This window comes from Pararge aegeria, chromosome 2, assembly GCF_905163445.1.
Source record: "Pararge aegeria chromosome 2, ilParAegt1.1, whole genome shotgun sequence".
In the NCBI taxonomy this organism is placed as follows: domain Eukaryota; kingdom Metazoa; phylum Arthropoda; class Insecta; order Lepidoptera; family Nymphalidae; genus Pararge; species Pararge aegeria.
Window position 1 is genome coordinate 19,055,653 of NC_053181.1, and position 21,529 is coordinate 19,077,181.

At 35.3% G+C, this 21,529-nt stretch overlaps 1 protein-coding gene across 2 annotated transcripts in view; it reads left to right on the plus strand.

Moving 5' to 3' along the window:
* The window catches only part of LOC120632777 (estradiol 17-beta-dehydrogenase 11-like), a 49,370-nt gene that overhangs the window by 22,963 nt on the left and 4,878 nt on the right, over positions 1–21,529 (plus strand). For both annotated transcript variants that reach the window (XM_039902783.1, XM_039902792.1), the window contains 5 exons: positions 12,652–12,811; positions 14,013–14,164; positions 16,795–16,972; positions 17,881–18,066; positions 18,481–18,663. In XM_039902783.1, the coding sequence (XP_039758717.1) occupies positions 12,652–12,811; positions 14,013–14,164; positions 16,795–16,972; positions 17,881–18,066; positions 18,481–18,663 (859 nt within the window). The remainder of the gene's footprint in view (positions 1–12,651; positions 12,812–14,012; positions 14,165–16,794; positions 16,973–17,880; positions 18,067–18,480; positions 18,664–21,529) is intronic.

A 21,529-nucleotide genomic window follows, 5' to 3' on the forward strand; every position in this document is an offset into this window, starting at 1 on the left:
ACAAGCAATCCATATACGTAGCTACATATAAACGGAGTCTAGAAATAAATCAGCATCTCGGTTACGTGTTACGTAACACGCGTCCTAAATCAGCGCAATTATGTAAGTAACGGCAACACGAACCGGCCAGGAACTGAGGACTCTGCAAGTTTCTAATCATAAGTAACAGTAAACAATTTTATGATTAAACCAGCTTCAGTTCGCGTTTTGCCTACACGAAGGTTTCTTACAGGTATTTCGCTCTGGATATTGGTGAAAACAGCTTATAGATAAACTCGCTATCTAAAGTCCTTCTTTCTCCTATAATGTAAACAATGTTTTTGTAAATTTAAAGTGTAAAGTTTATTTTTTAAAACTATTATGAAATTAACGACGGCCGACTGGCGCTGTGGGCAGCGACCCTGCTTTCTGAGTCCAAGGCCGTGTGTTCGATTCCCACAACTGGAAAATATTTATGTAATGAACATGAATGTTTTTCAGTGTCTGGGTGTTTATCTGTATATTATAAGTATTTATGTATATTATGTATAGAAATATTCATCAATCATCTTAGTACCCATAACTACGCTTACTTTGGGGCTAGATGGCGATGAATGAATGAATGAATGAATACTCTTTTATTGTACACAACATAAACATATTGTATATATTAATTATAAGTAAAAATTTAACAAAAAGTACACAATTTGGCGGCCTTATCGCTACATAGCGATATCTTCACCAAAGGCGTTAAAACCAACTCAAGAAGAGAGGTAGGTGGTGCATTTAAATAAACATGCATATATATACAAATATAATATATACATATAATAAACTTACAATAAAATATATAGATAGTGATAATAATTAATATATACCTATATAATTAATATCAATAATAAATAAATATGTACAATATTGTCAAACCACAAATAAAACAGAGGGGAATAGGCATGTTAAAGATCCGCAGATTCAGACAAAAAATGATCTTTGACAAGTTTTGATGATGGCGATGTGTGTATTGTCGTAGTATATTTATCTTTACTTAATATAATTAAGTAATTAGAATAAGATTACTTGAACGATAAAAAAGCTTAGGTGTGAATAGCTCTAGCTTCATAGCTTAATATAAATAAACTGTGAGATGGTGATAACAAAAAAAAATACCCGCCTAAGTTTGTTGTGGGCTCTTCTTAGACCAGGGCGCGTTTGGAACCCTCGTAGCTTTAGGTTTAAGTTGGCGTACGAAGTTATCACCATCCCCTTACAATTATGTTAACATATATGTATGAACGCTTCGTAAGTGCCTGTGATAGGCCTACATGAATAAAGGAATTTTGAATTTTGAATTTTAATTTGAGTCGGTAATGATTTGATATGATTATGATGATAAAATAGATAAAAAAAAATTTACATAAAGAAAATCTAGCTTTTTAATTATTTTCTAAGTTATTTTATATCAGTTTTTTTTTGTTATTTTTAAAACATACTTTACAATAAAAAGTAATGAAAATATCTTCCACATTATCAGGCGAGCTAGAAAAAATGGAGTATAGAGTACTTATTACCTACTTGATTTGAAGTAAATATAATATTGAAACGATTTATTTATAATTTTTATTAATACATAACTATAACCTAAAATAAACTATTTAAAAACTAAATAAAATCTAAAACGTCCTCGAAACCACCGCAGCGAGGCACAGTTCCTAAGATGCTGGCAGCATTTCCCCTCTGGATGGCCAAACTAATTCGTTGGCCAAGGTAACTGCCCGCTCTAGGATCACCGGTAGACTCGATAACCCTTTTCGATAATTATTTGAAAAGGGCTCTTGCCTCCGGACCCCACGGTCCCAAAGTCTCTACACCAAAAGGCACAAAAATGAAGCTGCTATCCAGGTTTTCATATTTACGCCTCTTGGCCTGCTCGGCACTGGAAGCAGCCGCACCTACCATTGACGAAGTGGCCTGGATGTGTGATGCAGCTAGGGTATCAACACAAGTTGCATCCCACAGAAGTGACCTTCCAAGCCTCCAAGGTATGAGCGTCATACTTGATTTTATTTAATCAACCACAAGGCGAAACAAAGAAATGGCGCGCAGTTTTTTTTTTTGTTATAATTACAACGATGCGTTCGCATAGACTGACGGCGCTTGCAAAATTGACACCTACAGGGAAGAAAAATAAATATTCATAATAACTTTGTATTTTTAACATGAAAGATTGAGAAATTTTAATAATGTGTTCAAATTAAATGCATGTTTCTCATAATTACAATTAAAAGCCAAATAAATAACTCTTTTTGTAATTTAAATATGCTCTCGTTTACGCTAGCCATCTAGGCAACCAATGGCGACCAAAAATACAGCTACAAGAAGCTTGGTAGTATAATAATAATATTTTATAATAAATAACTTAATTGCCTTGCTCCATTATTAGTTGCGATATAATCACACAAACAAAAATACAGTATTTGGTATTATTGCAAATGGCAACTGGCCGCAAAACTCGGCATTATGCTATACATTGGCAATAATGCTCAGCGCTGATTTTCAGTTTGCTCCAGCATCCAACTGAACTATCAACCGTGCATCCCGCTTTTCAATAAATTGCAATTTAAAATAAAAAAAAAACCTAATTAATCGAAGTAAGCATATAACCCATTTAGCATAAATAAATTTAGCTGCCTCCATTTGAGAGTTGAGGTAAATGTTTTTCACTTTTGTACAAACTTAGAACAACGGAATGGAATAAAATTTAACTACAAATTTGTGGAAATATTTAACAGTTAGATAATTGCATAAGTTAGGTGTTGCACTAACCGGTGACCGGTGACCGGAGGATATCGCAAGCAGGTCAATGTTAAGGTGAACGCAATACGTGGGGCAATCACTGCTTATACGCAACTTTTGGTTAACTCACAATTATTATTGGTTTAGTTTTAATCGACATATGAATATATGCGCAGCGGTACTGTTTTAACACCCGACGCAAAAACGACAAGATCTCATAAGGTTGGCGTGTGCATATGTTTGTCTGTGGCATCTTATTTCCCGAACGGCTGAACCGGTTTTAGATTTTGCTTTAAAGCTGAATTAGTCGGGAGTGTCCTTTGTTATGTTTGATGAAAATCGGTCCAAGATGGCCGCCATCAAAATGGCGAATGACAGTTTTTGCGAATTCCCTCATTATGACTACCTCATTTGACGACCGCAACGGTGCGGGCTATTAATTTAAGTAGGAGGTCTCGGGTTCGTTTCCTGGCAGGTGTTACTTGGGAATTTATAATTTCTGAATTTTCTCTGGTCTGGTCTGGTGGACTTTGACCGTTGCTAGTTACCACCCTATCGACAAAGACGTGCCGCTAAGCGATTTAGTTTTCGGATGCGAGGTCGCGTGTCGAACCGATTAGGGGGTATGACTACCATACTCTCTAACAGGTTAGCCCGCTACCACCTTAGACTGCATCATCACTTGGTGAGATTGTAGTCAAGGGCTAACTTTTAGTGGAATAAAAAAAAGTTTTAAATAAAAGGGCCATTGAGTAGTACAATAATGTACACTGTATTAAAAGTCGGGGTTTTTTTTAATTTTTAATTTATGTAATACTATCTCTTCGGTGGGTCCCGTGTTTATTCCCCGTCTGGTATGGTGGGAGGTTTCGGCCGTGGCTAGTTACTATACTATTGACCAAACGTGTACCCAAGCGAATCAGCGTTCCGTACGATGTTGGATCATTGTGTATAAAAATCTCGTATCACGGTGTTTGTGGTAGGTACTCAAAAACGGCTCCGCACCAATTTTAACAATTTTTTGTGTTTTTATAGGTATGTATTATAATATGTGTATAGTGATGAGAATAAGTCGTAAAGTGAAGGTCGTCAAAATCCTCATAGAATCTTAGAATTCCTTTTAAATAACTGAGCTAAAATAAAAACAAGTTAATAAAATTTATATTTCATTGTTGTTTCGCTCTGTTGCTCGGCTGTATTATTTTTTGGTATGTTAAATTTTATCATTATAATATATAGTAGGTGCATAATGGTAATATAATATTTTTGTATTTGAGCACAGTAAATATTTTTTTAGTAACATTATTAAGACGGTATATTATTAAGACCTATAGCTGGGACAAATGTAATGATATGATATTTGAAAAAACTATTGCTGGCGGGATGAGCCCACAGAAGCTAAGCCTGTCTACCCCGTAGGGTGTGAGAAAGCAGCTCAGACCGATTTTACCAATAAAAAAACATGTGTGTAACCTTTCGCCTTATTCTATGTTTGTGGAAAAACTACACTAACAATAGAAAAAAGATATTGCATACCTTGAAAGTTCATTAAAACGCACTATCTAGTTAAATAAAGTTTACTTAAATATCACCAAAAAAAAATCTACACATAATAAATAAAATTAAATTTGAAGTTTCACTCAACATTAAAATTTGAGATTCTTGTAAAATTGAATCCGCAGACTTTGACAATTCAAAGTGTACACTGTCAAACCTTATAGCTAACTTCAGGGTGTCGGTTTTTTGTGACGGTGTGCGCGCGTTTTTTACTCTCATCTCAAAAATTTACTCTCAACATTTACCCTAACGCGCCAAAAGAAGTATAACTTCAAAAATTTGGCGAGATCGACTATTCGTATTCCCCTGTTTTCTCATCCAAAACTTAACCGATTCAACTATTTTTAAAATAGGTGAATAGGCTTTTTTTTATTCCATTACAAGTTATTTATTTTTACTTTTTGTACATACTCTTCATTTGTCCACCACTCAGAAAAACGAGACAAAAAAAAAAGAACGAAGCACATGAAGAATGAAGCAGGATACAAAAGGCGGCCTTATCGCTAAGTAGCGATCTCTGCCTGGCAACCTCAGGGTTAGGTAAACCAAAAAGAAAACAAATAGGTGGGGTACACTATTTAGTACACACATACGAATATCTACATACTAATACATAAACCAGACTACACAAATACAAAAATACTATTGATAAATATAAAAAATAAATATAGTAATACATACAATAAATACATAAATATGAGTTTGAGTAGATAAATAAATAATAATAGTCGTCTTTACTGAGCGAGATAATGATAAGTTAGATCTTGACTGCAATCTCACCTGATGGTAAGTGATGATGCAGTCTAAGATGGTAGCGGGCTAACCTGTTAGGGAGTATGGTAGTCATACCCCTAATCGGTTTCTACGCGACATCGCGTTTCGCGTTATTTTGTGAATTATTGGTCTTGTTATTGTCATATTTCTAAAGAATTTAGCTTTTAAAGTTATAGAAATGGTAGCGCAATGTCTACACATGATTTTACGAAAAAAAATGATTGCTCTCGAGGCGTGATCCAGGGAGGAAATATGAAACTACATTTGTATGGATAATCCCGCCTATACTTTCCTTTTAGGGCGCTTTAGTGCTGCTAAAAGGTTCAAATATTTATTTGACAACAAAAAAATATCTATGAAGTTCTTCACAGCGAAAAAAATATGTTTTTTTTGACTATTCTCTGAATAAACGGTTGGCCGCTACACATAAATAAATAAATTAAAAAAAAAAATTGCAATTGCACCGTTGCCGACTGTGAGTGACTCTGCAGGATGCCTAAGTTATCTGCCAAACTGCGAAAAAAAAATCTCTAGCTGTCGTGGACTTCGTTATGTACTTTTTAAATTTAATATTTATATTCCATGTTAAAGTTGTGATTTTTATTTTGATTAAAGTTTGGACAGTATTTTCACTAGATGACGCTCTTCGATCAAATAAGTAGAAAATCTCACACTGTGCGCCGACAGAGAACACGGTATGGAATAAAATACGCAATTTGTACAATAATCGCATTGTGATAATCAAATGTTCTGCAACCACTGGCGAAACTATGCGACCTTGATCGAATGTGAGGCGCTGAAGCGTAACTACTAGGAAATCATAACATACGTACGTAGTAGCAATTACAAAGAGTGATGTGTGAATTTTTAACACCTACCAACTGGCAGTTTAGATTAGGTACACCTTAATGCTAGGTCTTTACATTTGAAATTGCCGGTTTGTCGAACGAGCACTTTGAATAATATCTGTGGTTACAGAAGTACTTGACATCCTAATTTCAAATTAATATTTCTACGAGGCATTTTTGTTATTCCATATTAAAAAAAAAATGAATTATTTCATTCTTTTTTTTGTTTTGGTTTTCACTGAAAATATCCATGAATTCGTGATTTTATTCATAGATCTGATATTTTATATCGTAGCAAATGTTTGCTTAAAAAAATGACAGTTGAATTGGATCAGTCCCAGACCAAGGAAAATTCAAAACCTCGTTTTAGCTCATCGTTATATACTATATTACTATATAAACGCTTTAATTACAATGAATTTCATCCATTAAATTTCAAATTGAAAATAATATTAAGTTACCCGTCGAAACGCATTGCAATGGCAGCTGATCGGCTAGTGAAACTGATAAGCGTTAGTGATTGGATTTGTAGGCTATACTTTTTGTTTCTAGCTGCCGGCAATGTTATTTGATGATTTGTCTTAGTTGCCACAAAATATATCGCCAATCACTGACTTAAGAACCTACAGAAGCCGTTTACACGACTAAAACCACTCCACTTTGGTAGTGTTTCTAAATCAGCCAGTTTGTTACTTCACTCCATTTAGCAGTTGACAGTAATTATTTTACCTCTAATGTTCCAAATGTTTCCATGAAATGGGGAAAATAGGAAGATTTTTTGAACTTGCAACATTACACGGGAGTGAAGTGAGATGTGCACGGGGCGTTTTCATTGTTTTTGAACACAATGCACAGCATGCAATAACGGCTAAAAGATGGTTCGGTTCGGTACGGAATTCAGTGACGCCATTATAAAAAAAAGTGTGTGCATGTAACCTTTACGCTCGATCGAAGTAAATTAATGTTATTATTTATTGATGAAAGAGTAAAATGTTCCTGTGACTCCGCCATTTCATTTAATATTCACTATTTCTTTTTATATTCTATTTAAAATTCATTAATGTCACTTTCACATTCTATAAATATTTTCATTTGTCAACTAGAATATAATATATATATATAGTAGAAAACTGAAGGTTTAATCAGCACATGTCAATATAACCGTGTCATTGAATATTATAGAATGTCGCAATTGTCAGAAAATTTATTAATAATTTATTTATTACAAAACTAATAAATAAACAAGTATATTTAGAGATGTTTTAAAAAACTTTTCTCTTGTTGAATTTTTAATCACAATTGATCTGTTTAAAAATATTAATAATAAATAATCCTAATTGATTATGATATTTGCCACTAGCTGGCGTATAAGTCAAGAAGCGCGGAGTATATGACATATATTTACGACCAATCCAAATTATTATTTTTAAATAGCGGAAACAACACAGACTTAAGCCTTACTACCGTCAGAAAAAAATCTGAGTTACTTCCTAGTCGCGCCAAAAGAAGTTTTAAAAGGGTTAGGGGTTTCCCTCCACTAGGAGGGAATTCTGAATATTTACTTGCAAATCCCGGTCAACTATATGATCACATGGTACTTAGTTAAAAAAACCATGTAGGATTAAAAAATTGCGTATCTAGTACAATAATACTCACTTGCGAACATCAAGTGCTATAACTCGATCGTTTGAAAACCGGCCTCGCACAATAAACTGGTTGATTCAAGGCAATTTACTCTTATTACCCGTTAGTCGTTTTTATTGGTGGATGATAGTACGCTTAGTACGAGTTTGACGCATCTCGATTACGTTTACCGTTTTTGACAACCTCCCTAGTGCGGCGGTGGGAGCGGTTTTAAGTGGGTGATCCCGTACATTCTCAATTCTACCCTCGTTCCGTCAAGCGACTTAGCGTTGCCGTACGATGTCGCGTAGAAACTATAATTTTTATTATTTCTTGAAGTTGATTAGCATTTTAACGAATGTGCTGCTAATTCATATTTTATTACCAAATAGCATTAAAAAAATAAATATTATCAGCACATCCGTTAAAATGCTTATCATTTTACTTATATATTTGGCACTTATCAATGTTTAATTATTTATTTTAACAATATTCTGGCTTTCACTGTTTGTCGACCCCTAGCGCAGTGGGTATCGCTGTGGTCTTGTAAGTGAGAGGTCACAGGTTCGATCCCCGGCAGGAGCAATTTGGGAATTTTTTTTTTCAGAATTTTCTTCAGGCTTTTGCTTTGGCTGGTTATCTACCGATAAAGACATACCAATAAATGATGAAGCCGGTTCGAAGGTTTATTATCACTGCTCTGCTGCTGTAGTCTAAGATCGTAACGGGCTATGCCGTTACGATCTTAGACTACATCCTCACTTACCACCAGGTGAGATTGCAGTCAAGGGCTAACTTGTAGTAGAATAAACATGAAAAAATTATGTAAACATTACACGTAAGTATCATTTTTCGAAACAGTTGGAAAAGCTTGAAATTGATTACTCACGCCAATGACATTGAGCGTTGGTTATCTACTCGCGGAGCAAATTATATCTTCACGCAAACCGGATAGGGCGTATTGATAACTTATTATTAAATACTAACATTTACTAAGTATTAAAACCTCTTAAAAATACTTTGTTTAGGTACCAACTCATCCGCCAATTTTTTTAAATATGGCGGTCTCAAAGAGTACCTCATTATTAATGCAGGCTTTATGCGTGGCTGCTATTTAAAAAAAAAAATGGCGGAACGTAGGTAAACCAAGGTCCATACTAAAATATTCAAACCCCTATTTATTCTGTTATGCAAATCAAACATTCGGACTCGTTAATCCTTTAATATAAGTTAAAGATTTTTAACTTAAGATGATTTTTATGAATCTGCTGAAAATTTCGAGGTTCGAAATTTGAATATTTATTCTTGTAATTATTTTTTTTGTAATAATGGTAAGTCAAGCTAAATATTTCTTTATTCAAATAGGCACATAGATGGCACTTTTGATGCGTTGATTATATACAAAATGTGTACATAGCAGTGAGTAGTGATGGCGATAACTACAATCGTAAAATTAAAACTAAAGCTACAAGGGTTCCAAACGCGCCCTGGTCTAAGAAGAAGCCCACAACAAACTTAGCCGGGTGTTCTTTTTGTTATCGCCATCTCACATTGTCATTAAAAAATATTTAAGAAGCAACCTGGTTAGAGCAATTTCAAAGTCAAAGTCAAAAATATCTTTATTCAAGTAGGCCCCCACAGGTGGCACTTTTGATGCGTACATAAGAATTACACGTAAACTTAAAACTAAAGCTACGAGGGTTCCAAACGCGTCCCGGTCTAAGAAGAAGCCCACAACAAACTTAGCCGGGTTTGTTCACACCAAAGCTTTATACTATAATAGGACTTTTCTATAAGGTTACAAACTTACTTTTTTGTTTTTTGGTGACATCCCCAAGATATCAACCGGTAATTTATTGTAAAATTGTATACAACTTCCTTTGAAATGGTTTAAGATACCCTTAGTATAACTTCTCAAGTTATCGTGTATGTTATATAAACTTGAAATTAAAACCGCTAGTTGTACTTATGTCTACATTTTTAACTGACTTCAAAAAGCAGGAGGTTCGCAATTCGTCGGAATCTTTTTTTTGTTTACGTAGATATGTTACCCGATTACCTACTCGAAGACGACTGAACCGATTTTTGAAAAATTCTTTTTTTTTGTTTTAAAGGGCATACTTTCCAGGTGGTCCCATTCAAATTTAATCGAAATTTGTCGAGCTGTTATTAATGAAACCCAAAGTTTATTTTTTCGCGTGCACTGAGAAAAGTATTGATGATACATATAAAATACTAGCTGTTGCCCGCGACTTCGTCTGCGTTTGATTTGTTTTTTGATGTGGCATTAAATTTAGTTGTAGATCTACAAAAAATTAAAGTATTCTCTATCACTAACCTTAAACGTGGGGTTTGCTGATCTCCAACCACAGTTTGGGCTAAATTAAACACATATTATAACCTCTATAGTACAAAAATAATTATTAAATACGGTTATAATTTGTGGAAGTTATAATGTAAAATCGTCAAACACTCATTCCCTCTCCCAAAGGAAACGAGCTTAATGTCGGGATAAAAAGTAAGTATCCTATATTACTTCTAACACTTTCAAGAATATGTGTAGGTACAAAGTTTCATGAGGATCGGTTAAGTAGTTTTTGCGTGAAAGCGTAACAAACAAACTTACATTGATATTTATAATATTAGTAGGTAGTGAAAATAAGGTTGTACCTGATACTTTCTTCATTGTTTATCAGGCGAAGTGAAATTGCATTACTCTTTACGCTTTCTACAATTCTATGACTTAAGTGTGGTATCAGATTCCATGTCTTTTTATTAATTATTTGGAAAAAAAAACATTGACATCATTATATTATGAATAACAATGCAATTAGCATCTTGGTAATATATGCTACAAAGTACAATTATGTAAATAACTTAGGTATATGACGCACATTCCTTTCTATTAAACATGTCATGTACGTGCGCCGATAGTTATGCGGTTAATATGATCAACTAGGGATCATGAGGTTTTGGGTCCATTCCCAGGAAAGATCGAAATATTAGGTCAAAAATCCTACTAATACTAGTAAATTTATTAAATATAATAATATGAACGTGAAAGTTTGGATGTTTGTTACGCAATCACGCAAAAACGACTGAACGGATTTGGTTGAAATTTGGAATGCATGTAGCCTTTGATATGGAAAAGAACATAGGCAATCTTTTATCCCGATTCCTTAAGTAGTTCCCGAGGGAAATTTGAAAATTGTTTACGAGGTAAGCCGCGGGCAGACTGCTTTGAAATTGTGTATGCATGTCACCTATGCTATGGATAAGGACATGTACTTTCTATACCGATCTCTCAAATAGTTCCCGTGGTATAATTAAGAATTGTTAACGAGCGAAGCTTTAGACCCAATTCTGTTGTCCACGCAGTCGAAGTCGCGAGCATAAGCTAGAAATAGAGTGAAATGCATTATTGTACCTACTCCATCTTCTAAAGATTTGCACAACAAAAAAGTAATAATAGGCGCCCTCATAGACAGGGGATAATAATTTTATACCCCTATTATATTACATCAAAAATCATAATATTTTCTTGCACAGTTGCTTAGGCGCGGTACCAGGGGAAAAGAAAAGGTTACCCCCGTTTAACATTTTAAGTATAGAATTGATATCTTGGAGATGTCTCTTAAAAAGTTTAAAGTTTGTATTAAACGTAAGCTTATAGAAAAGTCCTATTATAGTATAAAGGACTACGTAAACGATAAAAAAGCTTGGGTGTAAATTATTGCTCTAACCAGGTTGCTCTTCTAATAATTTAAAATGATATTGTGAGATGGTGATAACAAAAAAAAAACACCCGGCTCAGTTTATTGTGGGCTTCTTTTTAGACCAGGTCGCGTTTGGAACCCTCGTAGCTTTAGTTTTAAGTTTACGAATGTGGTTATCGCCATCATCTCACTACCGTGTGGTTCTTATGTACGCATCAAAAGTGCCACCTGTGGGCCTACTTGAATAAAGATATTTTTTACTTTGACTTTTGACTTTGACTCGCTACATACATATGCCAGCGTCTAGGTATAATCAAGTGTGTTACATACATAAAAAGTAAAGAGTGTGTGTACTTATATACACGCGTTAGAAGTTATACTTCTTTGGAATTCGTATGGAAAAAAAAATACTAAAATTCATTAGTGATTAACGATAAATATTAAAATTAATCAAAAAGATTTTATTTAAATAACAAAGGTTTAATTAACGTAATGATATTTATTTATTCACACTGTTTGTACTGTTACGAAACACGTGTTCTAAACATAAAAATATACAACTTGAACATAGTTATCGATTTTTATGCCATCTATAACTAACTTAACGATGTAGAATTCAGGTGTAGGTGTGCGCGCGCATCGTAAAAATTCACTCTCATCATGTTTCTCCATCGCGACAAAAGAAGTATAACTTCAAAAAGTAAATTAGTGCATTATATATTTCAGACAGTGTTTTCTTATATATTTTTTTCTGGTGGGAGGTTTCAGCTGTTACCAATCTATAGACAAAGACGTACCGCCAAGCGATTTAGCGTTCCGGTACGATAACGCGTGGAAACCGATTAGTGGTACAACAGCTGTACCCCTAACAAGAAATGAAAAATGAAATAAAAAAAAGTTTTATATTATTGTTTCGGTGTGAATTAACTTTAACTTGAAAATAAATGAAACGGCTCACACATGATCGCGGCTAGATCAACGAGAATCATCTTAGCTATTAACAGACTATTAAGTGTAATTAAAAATATAATTATTATTTTCTAACAAGTTAGCCTTAGACTGCCATTAGGTGAGATTGCAGTCAATGATTGTGTGGAATAAAAAAAAACTCGAGAACTAATTATTGTTCTAGCATATCCTTAACTGCTTCCTCGTTTCTAAAATGCACTGAAAAGATTTTGAGTGTGCTTCTGGCCTTCTGTTTCTCCCACCTGCAATATTGTGCTTGTTTTACAAAAAAAGTATATTCATTCATTCTTTAGTTAATTCAATAATTCATCTTGTAGAATACCGATAGACACGTGATTTTACTTCTACATCTGTTGTATTAGTGCTAATGATAAATGTTTTATTGGTTCCAGGACCGACGAGCAGGGTATCGGCATGAAGATCTACCAGGGCGTGATGATGACGCTGGAGGTTCTGGTGCTTATCGTGAGGATGTACGCCACGTGGTTCCACTGCATCTACAAGTTCTTCGTGCCCCCCGAACCGAAGAGCGTTAACGGAGAAGTCGTGCTTGTAAGTTTATCTGTAACCCCACATTTAGACGGCCGATTGGCGCAGTGGGCAGCTACCCTGCTCTCTGAGTCCAAGACTGTGGGTTCGATTCCCACAACTGGAAAATGTTTGTGTGATGAACATGAATGTTTTTTAGTGTCTGGGTGTTTTATCTGTAAATTATAAGTATTATTGTTTATTATCTATATATATTCATAAATTATCTTAGTACCCATAACACAAGCTACGCTTACTTTAGGGCTAGATGGCGATTTGTGTATTCTTGTATGTACTCTTTATCTAACAGAGTCTTCAACCTTTTGTATACCGCATAAGTTTTACTCGTTCAAGTATATGCTTGATAATTGGATAAGTCTAAGGATTTCTGATTGAATACAAATCGAATCAAATCAAAAATTATTTATTTAAGTTGTCGTATCCTAAGCACTTACATACTTTACCATTATTATTGAGGCGATATGGTGATAACTATATATTGGTTAATTTTAAACGGAAGTTACTAGTGTTCAAGGCCAAAACCGATCTTGGTTTACATCAAATAACCATTGTTCTATATGTAGAATCGAATGCAACCTCATGCAAATAGCTTTATTTTCAACCCCCACAGGAATGTTAGCTTGGGCTTTTATCTACTATAGATAATGAGCTCATGATGGTAATTATTAATGCAGACAGCCGGTTGGCGCAGTGAGCAGCGACCCTGCTTTCTGCGTTGGTTCGATTCCCACATGGGAAAAATGTTTGTGTGATGAACATGAATGATTTTTAGCTTCTGGGTATTATATTCATACAATTCGATTGGCGCAGTTTGCTGCGACCCTGCTTTCTGAGTCCAAGGCCGTGGAATTCCCACAACTGGAAAATGTTTGTGTGATGAGCATGAGTATTTTTCAGTGTCTGGGTGTTTATATGTATATTCTAAGTATTTATGTATATTATTCATAAAAATATTCATCAGTCATCTTAGTACCCATAACACAAGTTATGCTTACTTTGGGGCTAGGTGGCGATGTGTGTATTGTCGTAGTATATTTATTTATCATGTTTATGTGTATTATATTCATACAATTATTCATCTATCATCAGCTATCTTAGTACCCATAACATAAGCTACGCTTAATTTGGGGTTAGACGGCGATGTGTCTTTGTCGTAGTATATTTATTTATTATTTAATTAGTATGTTTTCATTGTCGTTTCCAGATAACAGGCGCTGGGCACGGCATGGGTCGCGAGATGGCGGTGAGGTTCGCGAAGCTGGGCAGCACGATCATATGCGTGGACATCAACGTGGGCGGGAACCAGGAGACCGTCGACATCATCAAGGAGGGCAAGGGAAAAGCTCATAGCTATTTGTAAGTCACGTATGTTTAAGCCATATTCTAAAAATATTTTTAAAGTGAAAGTTTTTTTACATCGTCTCGACTGTGTATAGCGTGTCGCGTGACGGTCGGCCGCGGAGTGGGGATAACGTGACAGGCGCTCGTCAGAGCAGCCGAGGCCAATATGGCGGCGCCTATAGTTCGCATCAGCTGACCCTGTTAGACTATAACTCATTTGTGCCAGTGCTCCATGTAATATTGATTACATTTATAAGCTGTAAAACTCATGACGATGCAGGAATTGATAATAGAATGATTGAAAAACTGATCAAAATGACTTAACGATGATAAAATATTGTTAAATCAGTTTTTTAACATGTGTATGTTAATGTAATTGTATGTTGTACTCTAAGATACAGAGTTCAATAAAAATATTAGTTGTAGATCTAGTCTACTTTTATCATTGCCCATTATCAACCCGATTTTCCAAGTATAAAATTAAGATTGATGAAGCGATTTTTATACCCTTAATTGATTATTATTCCGAATATATATAGTTAAAAGTATATAATGTGAAAAAAAGTTTCGCTTTTACCGTGGTTTCATAAAACCACGCAATCTTTTTTTTTCTTACGCCACGTTTACATAAAACTCATTTTTTTAGTGTAATGAGTGGTTTGAAAATCTTCAAACAAGTGTGTTTATACACTTTATAGTACTTAGGTATACTGTAAAGCATTAATGGCAAATTTAATTTTACTGTCGAGAGAGTATTATTGCGCGAGCTGCAAGCGAGCGAATTAACGAAGCCGAGAAGGTGTTCATCATTGCATTATACGAGATTCATACGACGTTGTTAATACATTTGCGAGGAAAAATGTTGTCAATCTTTAGGTCTAGGTATTGCTGGAATGTCTAGCTTTGTTTAGGATAAAGAACCATTAGATTAATGTAACAAATAAATTTGATATGGACGAGGACGAAAATTAACAACGCTAATTAATGGCACTAGCTGTTGCCCTCAACTTTGTCCGCTTTAATTGAGGTTTTTTAACCAATCCCACGGGAACGGCCAGTTTTCCAGGAGAATTTATTGTAGGTGATAAAAATTACTTCAATTGCGTAGTTAATAATTTTTATGTATCATCAAAGTTTTCTCCGCGCACGCCAAATTATGGTAAAATTTTTCTCTTCCTCTTTATTTTAAATTTTTCTTCTTAGCTTATGTTTTATGCTGATGTATTTACTATACTAAAGTAGTTTTATTAAAATCCGTTCGTTGGTTTCTGCGTGAGTATCAAACATCCGTCCTTCCTTCCTTACGAACTTTCACATTACTAATATTTGTTGGACGTACAAAAATACTATTACAAGGTCCTTATATACATAGTAAGAATTAAGTACTCGGTATATTTAATAAATGTGAACATTAAGATATAATTCATAACAATAATAATATACATGCTTATCTGGGTTTTCAAGTTTTTTCTTTTAATTAATGACATTGTTATAGTTCTATGCTTCTACGCCACGAATAAATTAAACTTAAATACGTTTTAATATACCAATAATTATGTTAATTTAAAATTAAATAATAAAATAGATACTAACGTAGACAGGTTAGATACACATTATATTTTTTACCTTTTTATAACTTAGATTATATTTATTTGATATTAATTTTTGACGACCTCCGCGGCGCAGCGGTGAGCGCTGTGGTTTCAAGTTGGAGGAACCGGGTTCGAATTACGGCAGGGGAATTTGGGAATTTATCATTTTTAATTTTATCTGTTCTGGTGGGAGGCTCAATGAACATTGACAGCAAAGATCGCAAGATTTACGCCTGTCGCAAGACTTATGTGAGATACGTAATCACCCTGCGGTTCAAAAGGTCGTCGGGACCCTGCTGCGCTAGAGAGAGTTAAATAACTTTTTCCGATACAATTTTTTACCCGTTACAAACCTTGCTTTACTACTTCTATTAGTCAACAATGTTATTTGCATATCGGAGACTTCCACGGCGTAATGCTTATTTCTGCCGCTGAGCAGCATTGTTGCAATGCTTTGTGCCATTCTGAATGTGAATGCGACTTAATTAGACGGCCGACTGGCGCAGTGGGCAGCGACCCTGCTTTCTGAGTCCAAGGCCGTGGGTTCGATTCCCGCAACTGGAAAATGTTTGTGTGATGAGCATTAAGTGTTTTCCAGTGTCTGGGTGTTTATCTGTATATTATAAGTATTTATGTATATTATTCATAAAAGTATTCATCAGTCATCTTAGTTCCCATAACACAAGCTACGCTTACTTTGGGGCTAGATGGCGATGTGTGTATTGTCGTAGTATATTTATTTATTTATTTATCCCTATTTAATCAAATCACCGGAATGAGCCCGCAGACTTTGACAATTGAAAGTGTTTACTGTCAAACCTTATAGCTAACTTCAGGATGGCGGTTTTTTGTGACGGTGTGCGCGCGCATCGTAAATACTGAGCTGGCGGACGATGTATTCAACAACTACCTTTATCCTGTTAAAATGTTAAAATCGTGTAACCTTGTGCGCTTGCATTTCGTTACATCTATAATTCTACTCCCATGTTTTTTTCCTAACGCCGCTAAAGAAGTACAACTTCAAAAAGATAAAGGATATTTCTCAACCCACAGATGCGACGTCACAAACCGTGATGCCATCAACGAGATGGCAGAAAAGATCCGCAAGGAGGTCGGCGAGGTGACGATCTTGGTGAACAACGCTGGAGTTATGCCCTGCAAACCTTTGCTGCAGACCGGAGAAAAGGAAATACGCGTCGCCTTTGAAGTGAATTGCCTGGCACATCTTTGGGTAATAACTACTGAATATCTTAATCAATCAATCGATCAATTTGTATTTTGCTAGAATATGGTACATGCAACGTGTTTATATAGGTGTTATTTTTTATAAGTGCAATACAAAATGAAATAAAAACTGAAACATAAAGAAAGAAGTAGAATACAAAAGGCGGCCTTATCGCTCAATAGGGATCTCTGCCAGGCTACCTTTGAGTTAGGAAAAAAAATAAGAGGAGAATAGACTGCTGGTGGAACAAATTTTTAAAATACATACATGCGAATAATAACATACTAATACATAAACTAGTGTACACAAATAGATCAAAAGTACATAATATAATTAATAAATGAATATAAAAACTAAGTAATATTAAATTTTATATATGAAATATACTTAATTTTATATATGTAAATTTTTCGTTAATCATTTTAATAATTTTCAACACTAAATAACATTAGAACAAGTGATTACTACATTCTTTAACTTAAAACTAAAGCTACGAGGGTTCCAAACGCGCCCTGGTCTAAGAAGATTGCACAAAAACTTAGCTAGGATTTTTTTTGTTTTCACTATCTCACAGTCGAATTAATATTTAGCTACGAAGTTAGAGCAATTCATACCCAAGCTTTGCTATCATACATGATATCCTTAATATGTTAATAGCATATTTTCTACGTACGTTTCTTACGTTTCATATAAACTTTGAATTTATTGAAAGACATCTCAATTTCATCTGGTATTTTGTTATTAAATGATATCCAATATTATTATATTATTGTATATTATAGTAATATACAATTTCCCTTACACAAATTACAAATTTTATACAATTAAGTTTATTTTGACTTCTAATTTTAATATTGTGACAGTCCACTTTTTTCATATTTTCTATAAATAAAACAAGATTTTTCATTTCCCAGATGCTCCAAGCTTTCCTTCCAGCTATGATGGAAAGGAATCATGGACATATCGTAGCAATGTCTTCCATGGCCGGTGTGATCGGTCTGCGGAACCTGGTCCCGTACTGTGGCACAAAGTTCGCCGTCAGGGGAATGATGGAAGCCGTACATGAGGAGTTGAGGGAAGATCCAAGGAATTTTAGTGGGGTAAGGACTTCGACTTCACTTTCGGGGGGCTGAGTTCGAATCCCAGCACGCACCTGTAACTTTTCTGAGTTATGTGCTTTTTAAGGAATTCAAATATCACTTGCTTCAACGGTGAAGGAAAACAACGTGAGGAAACTTACATGCCTGAGAGTCAATGGCGTGCACCGGGTTCCTTACAAGGGTATGCATTCAGCTGGTCAATTGCATAAAAAGGGCAAAATTTCTCCTTTTATACGAGTTATTTATACAAATTTTAGGGTAGGCAGTGCTTTCGTGCATATATGAAGTGCACGCCACTGCTGAGAGTTCTCTATATTGTTCTCAAAGGCGTATGGAGTCCACCAATCCACTACGGCCTTAACCCCTTCTCATTGAGGGAGGAGACCCGTGTCCTGATGACATAAATACTTCCAGATTAAGTTAACATGCATCTGCCCGTACATCGTCGACACCGGCCTGTGCAAGAACCCCAAGATCAAGTTCCCGTCGCTGATGAAGATCCTGTCACCGCAGGAGGCAGTCGAACACATCGTAGACGCCGTGCGAAGGGAGTACCACGAGATTACCATACCCAGCTCTCTATATTATATTAACCAGGTAAGGCATAGCTCGAAGTATCTCTTCGTGGTCAAATCAGAAATGAGGAGATCCGTAGAAGAACCAGAGTTACCGACATATCTCAACGAGTCGCAAAGCTCAATAAAGACGAGTATTATTTATCTACTCTTACTCATATTTAAGTATTTATGGTATGCTAAAGTATTTAGTATATTATATATCTTCTATCATTAATTGATTTTAATTTTTTTTTTAAATTCTTAACAATTCTTAAAAAAACTTTTAACACTTTCTAAGAATAAACATTCACCCTCCGCTTGCGGGGCAATTAGAGCAATTTTGAATGCCCAAGCAGCCGGCGCGGCGGTCAAGGATCTATAGATAGGAACCTCCTCACAACCAAGCGAAGCTTCTGAAGATGTTGTTCGAAGCTGTTCGCGAGAAGACCATTGACTGAAACGACTTCAGTAAATTTATCAATAGTATTGTTTTATGTGTGTAGTCTGGTTTATGTATTAGTATGTAGTTACTCGTATGTATGTTCAAACAGTGTGTAGGGTTAGGAAAACCAAAAAGACAAACGAAAAGGGGTACCTTTTCGTTTTTCTTTTCAGCTTTCCTAATCCAAAGGTTGCCTGACAGAGATCGCTATTTACCCATAAGGCCGCCTTTTTTATCCTACTACGAACTTGAAGTTTCTGTTTTGTTTGTTTTTGTTTTTCTGCACTTGTTGGTGGTATACAAATAAAGAGTATAAATAAATAAATAAAGCTAAAGTGGCAATGACAGGGCACATAGCTAGGGGAACCGACGGACGTTGGGGTCCCAAGGTGCTGGAATAACGACTCCGCACTGGTAAGTCCAGAATTGGCCGACCCCCAAAAAGGTTGGCAGACGACATCAACCGCGTTGAACCGCTGGAGGCACTGCAAAAGATCTATTTTGTGTGGAGTAAAGGGAGAAGCAATTATAAATTGCACCGTACAGATTCTGATGCTTTTCGCGAAATATAGCAAACTAATGTTCATTGCGAGCCGTACACAATTTACATAGATTTGATAGATAGAAGTTTGAAAAAAACACTATCTATTATAAACTTAGTTGCCACTAAGATATACTTATTACATACAATCTCGTGCAATAAAGCAAATGTTTAATTTTCATTGTATATGATGGATTTTTTTGTACTAGTTGAGCTTATCGTGACAGAGCTGGTCTGGGGAAGTCCGCCATGCGTATTTCTGCTGCTAAGCATTCTTGCAATGCTGTGTTCCGTTCTGAAGGGCGTGTTCTTTAAAAAAATTAAGCTTAATTTTTGCTATTTCATGGTATATCATGGAATTTTTAGTAGTAGCTTAGCTTGCTAGTACTAGTATTTTGTGACAAAGCTCGTCTGGGGAAATTGCCATTCTTATTTCTGCCGCTAAGCAGAATTGTTGCAATGCTGTGTTCCGGTCTGAAGGGCGTGGTTGCTGGTGTAATTACAGATCCATGAGGCTTAACATCTGCGCCTCAAATTGATAGACACAGGGCGGCATGTTGCAGGACATGCTCCTTGCATGCTTTGTGAAGTGTTGCTCTGTTCATAGGCGATTAGTGTTGCCCAAATGCAAGAACAAGACGAGACTTAGCCAGTCTTGGTCTTGGTCTTGCGCCAATACACCTGGTCTTGGTCTTGGTTTTGGTCTTGCGCTCCCAGTCTTGGTCTTGGTCTTGGTCTTGCAGCAAGAGTCTTGCAAGTCTTGCAATTACCTATTAGTCTATTACTATTTATTAAAGTTTACTTTAAATCTTAGAAAAACGTATTAGAATTGGAACATTGTGAGCTTGAATTAACATAGCCATAGTAAAGATCAAGCAGATTAATAAATAACTGAAGATTTGATAAGAAATTCGAAAAATCAACTGACCTATATGTCGTTTTCCATGGAAGTAACTGTTTCTTAATAAACATTTATGATTTATAAGCTTACATTTGCTAAAACATGTAAAAAAACAAATTAATTACAATAACTTGACTGTATTTTAAAGAACAATACTTATCTGTCTAGAAAGAGATTGAACCCTCAACTTATAAGAAATTTAATAAAAGAGTTTTACGATTTATCATTTATTTGAATAAAAAATAAAATACAACACAAATCAACAGCTTTATCATTAGGTTATGATACTTTATATCAATTCTTTTGACCAAGAATTAATACAAAGTAACCATCTGGCTGACTCATCACTTAACCTATTTCTATGTTTTCTAATTACTAATGATGCTTTAGAAAATAACCTCTCAGCAGGTACTGAAGTTGCAGGTATTGAGAGAAAATCACGGGCCATTTTCGATAAAATCGGATACTCTGTCTCATGCGTCCTCCACCAATCTAAAATGTCTTCCGAGCTGGCAGTTCTTGGTTTTCTCAGGTACTCCTCCAACTCGTCTATCACTAAGCCTTGAAGACAAGATCCAGATGACGTCGAGGGACATTCATAGAGTTTATCAAAGTCTATTACGTCTTCATCTTCATCACATACTTTATTGTCTTTTTCTGGTAATTCCAGAGATTTGTTCAGTGAGTGTAGACTTTTATATTCTTCATAAAGTTCATTGAACTTGCGCAGACTTTCTGTTTTAAGTTGCTTCCCCCACATTGTCAGGTCAAAAGTCTGAGCCTTATGCCTTGGGTCTAAAATTAAAGAAGTACAATAAATCCAGTTGCTCTTCTTGTAATGTTTAAGCATTTTGTCTCGAGCTGCTTGGAAAGCTAGAATGAGCCTTTCATCCACTTCAGATCGATTAGGTTTCTCATCTAACTGTTTTACCATGGATTCAATTTTATCTAGCAAGAGATTAAATGATACAATGACTAGCGGTAACGTAACATATTTGTCTCCACCAAGTTTTGTACTTAAA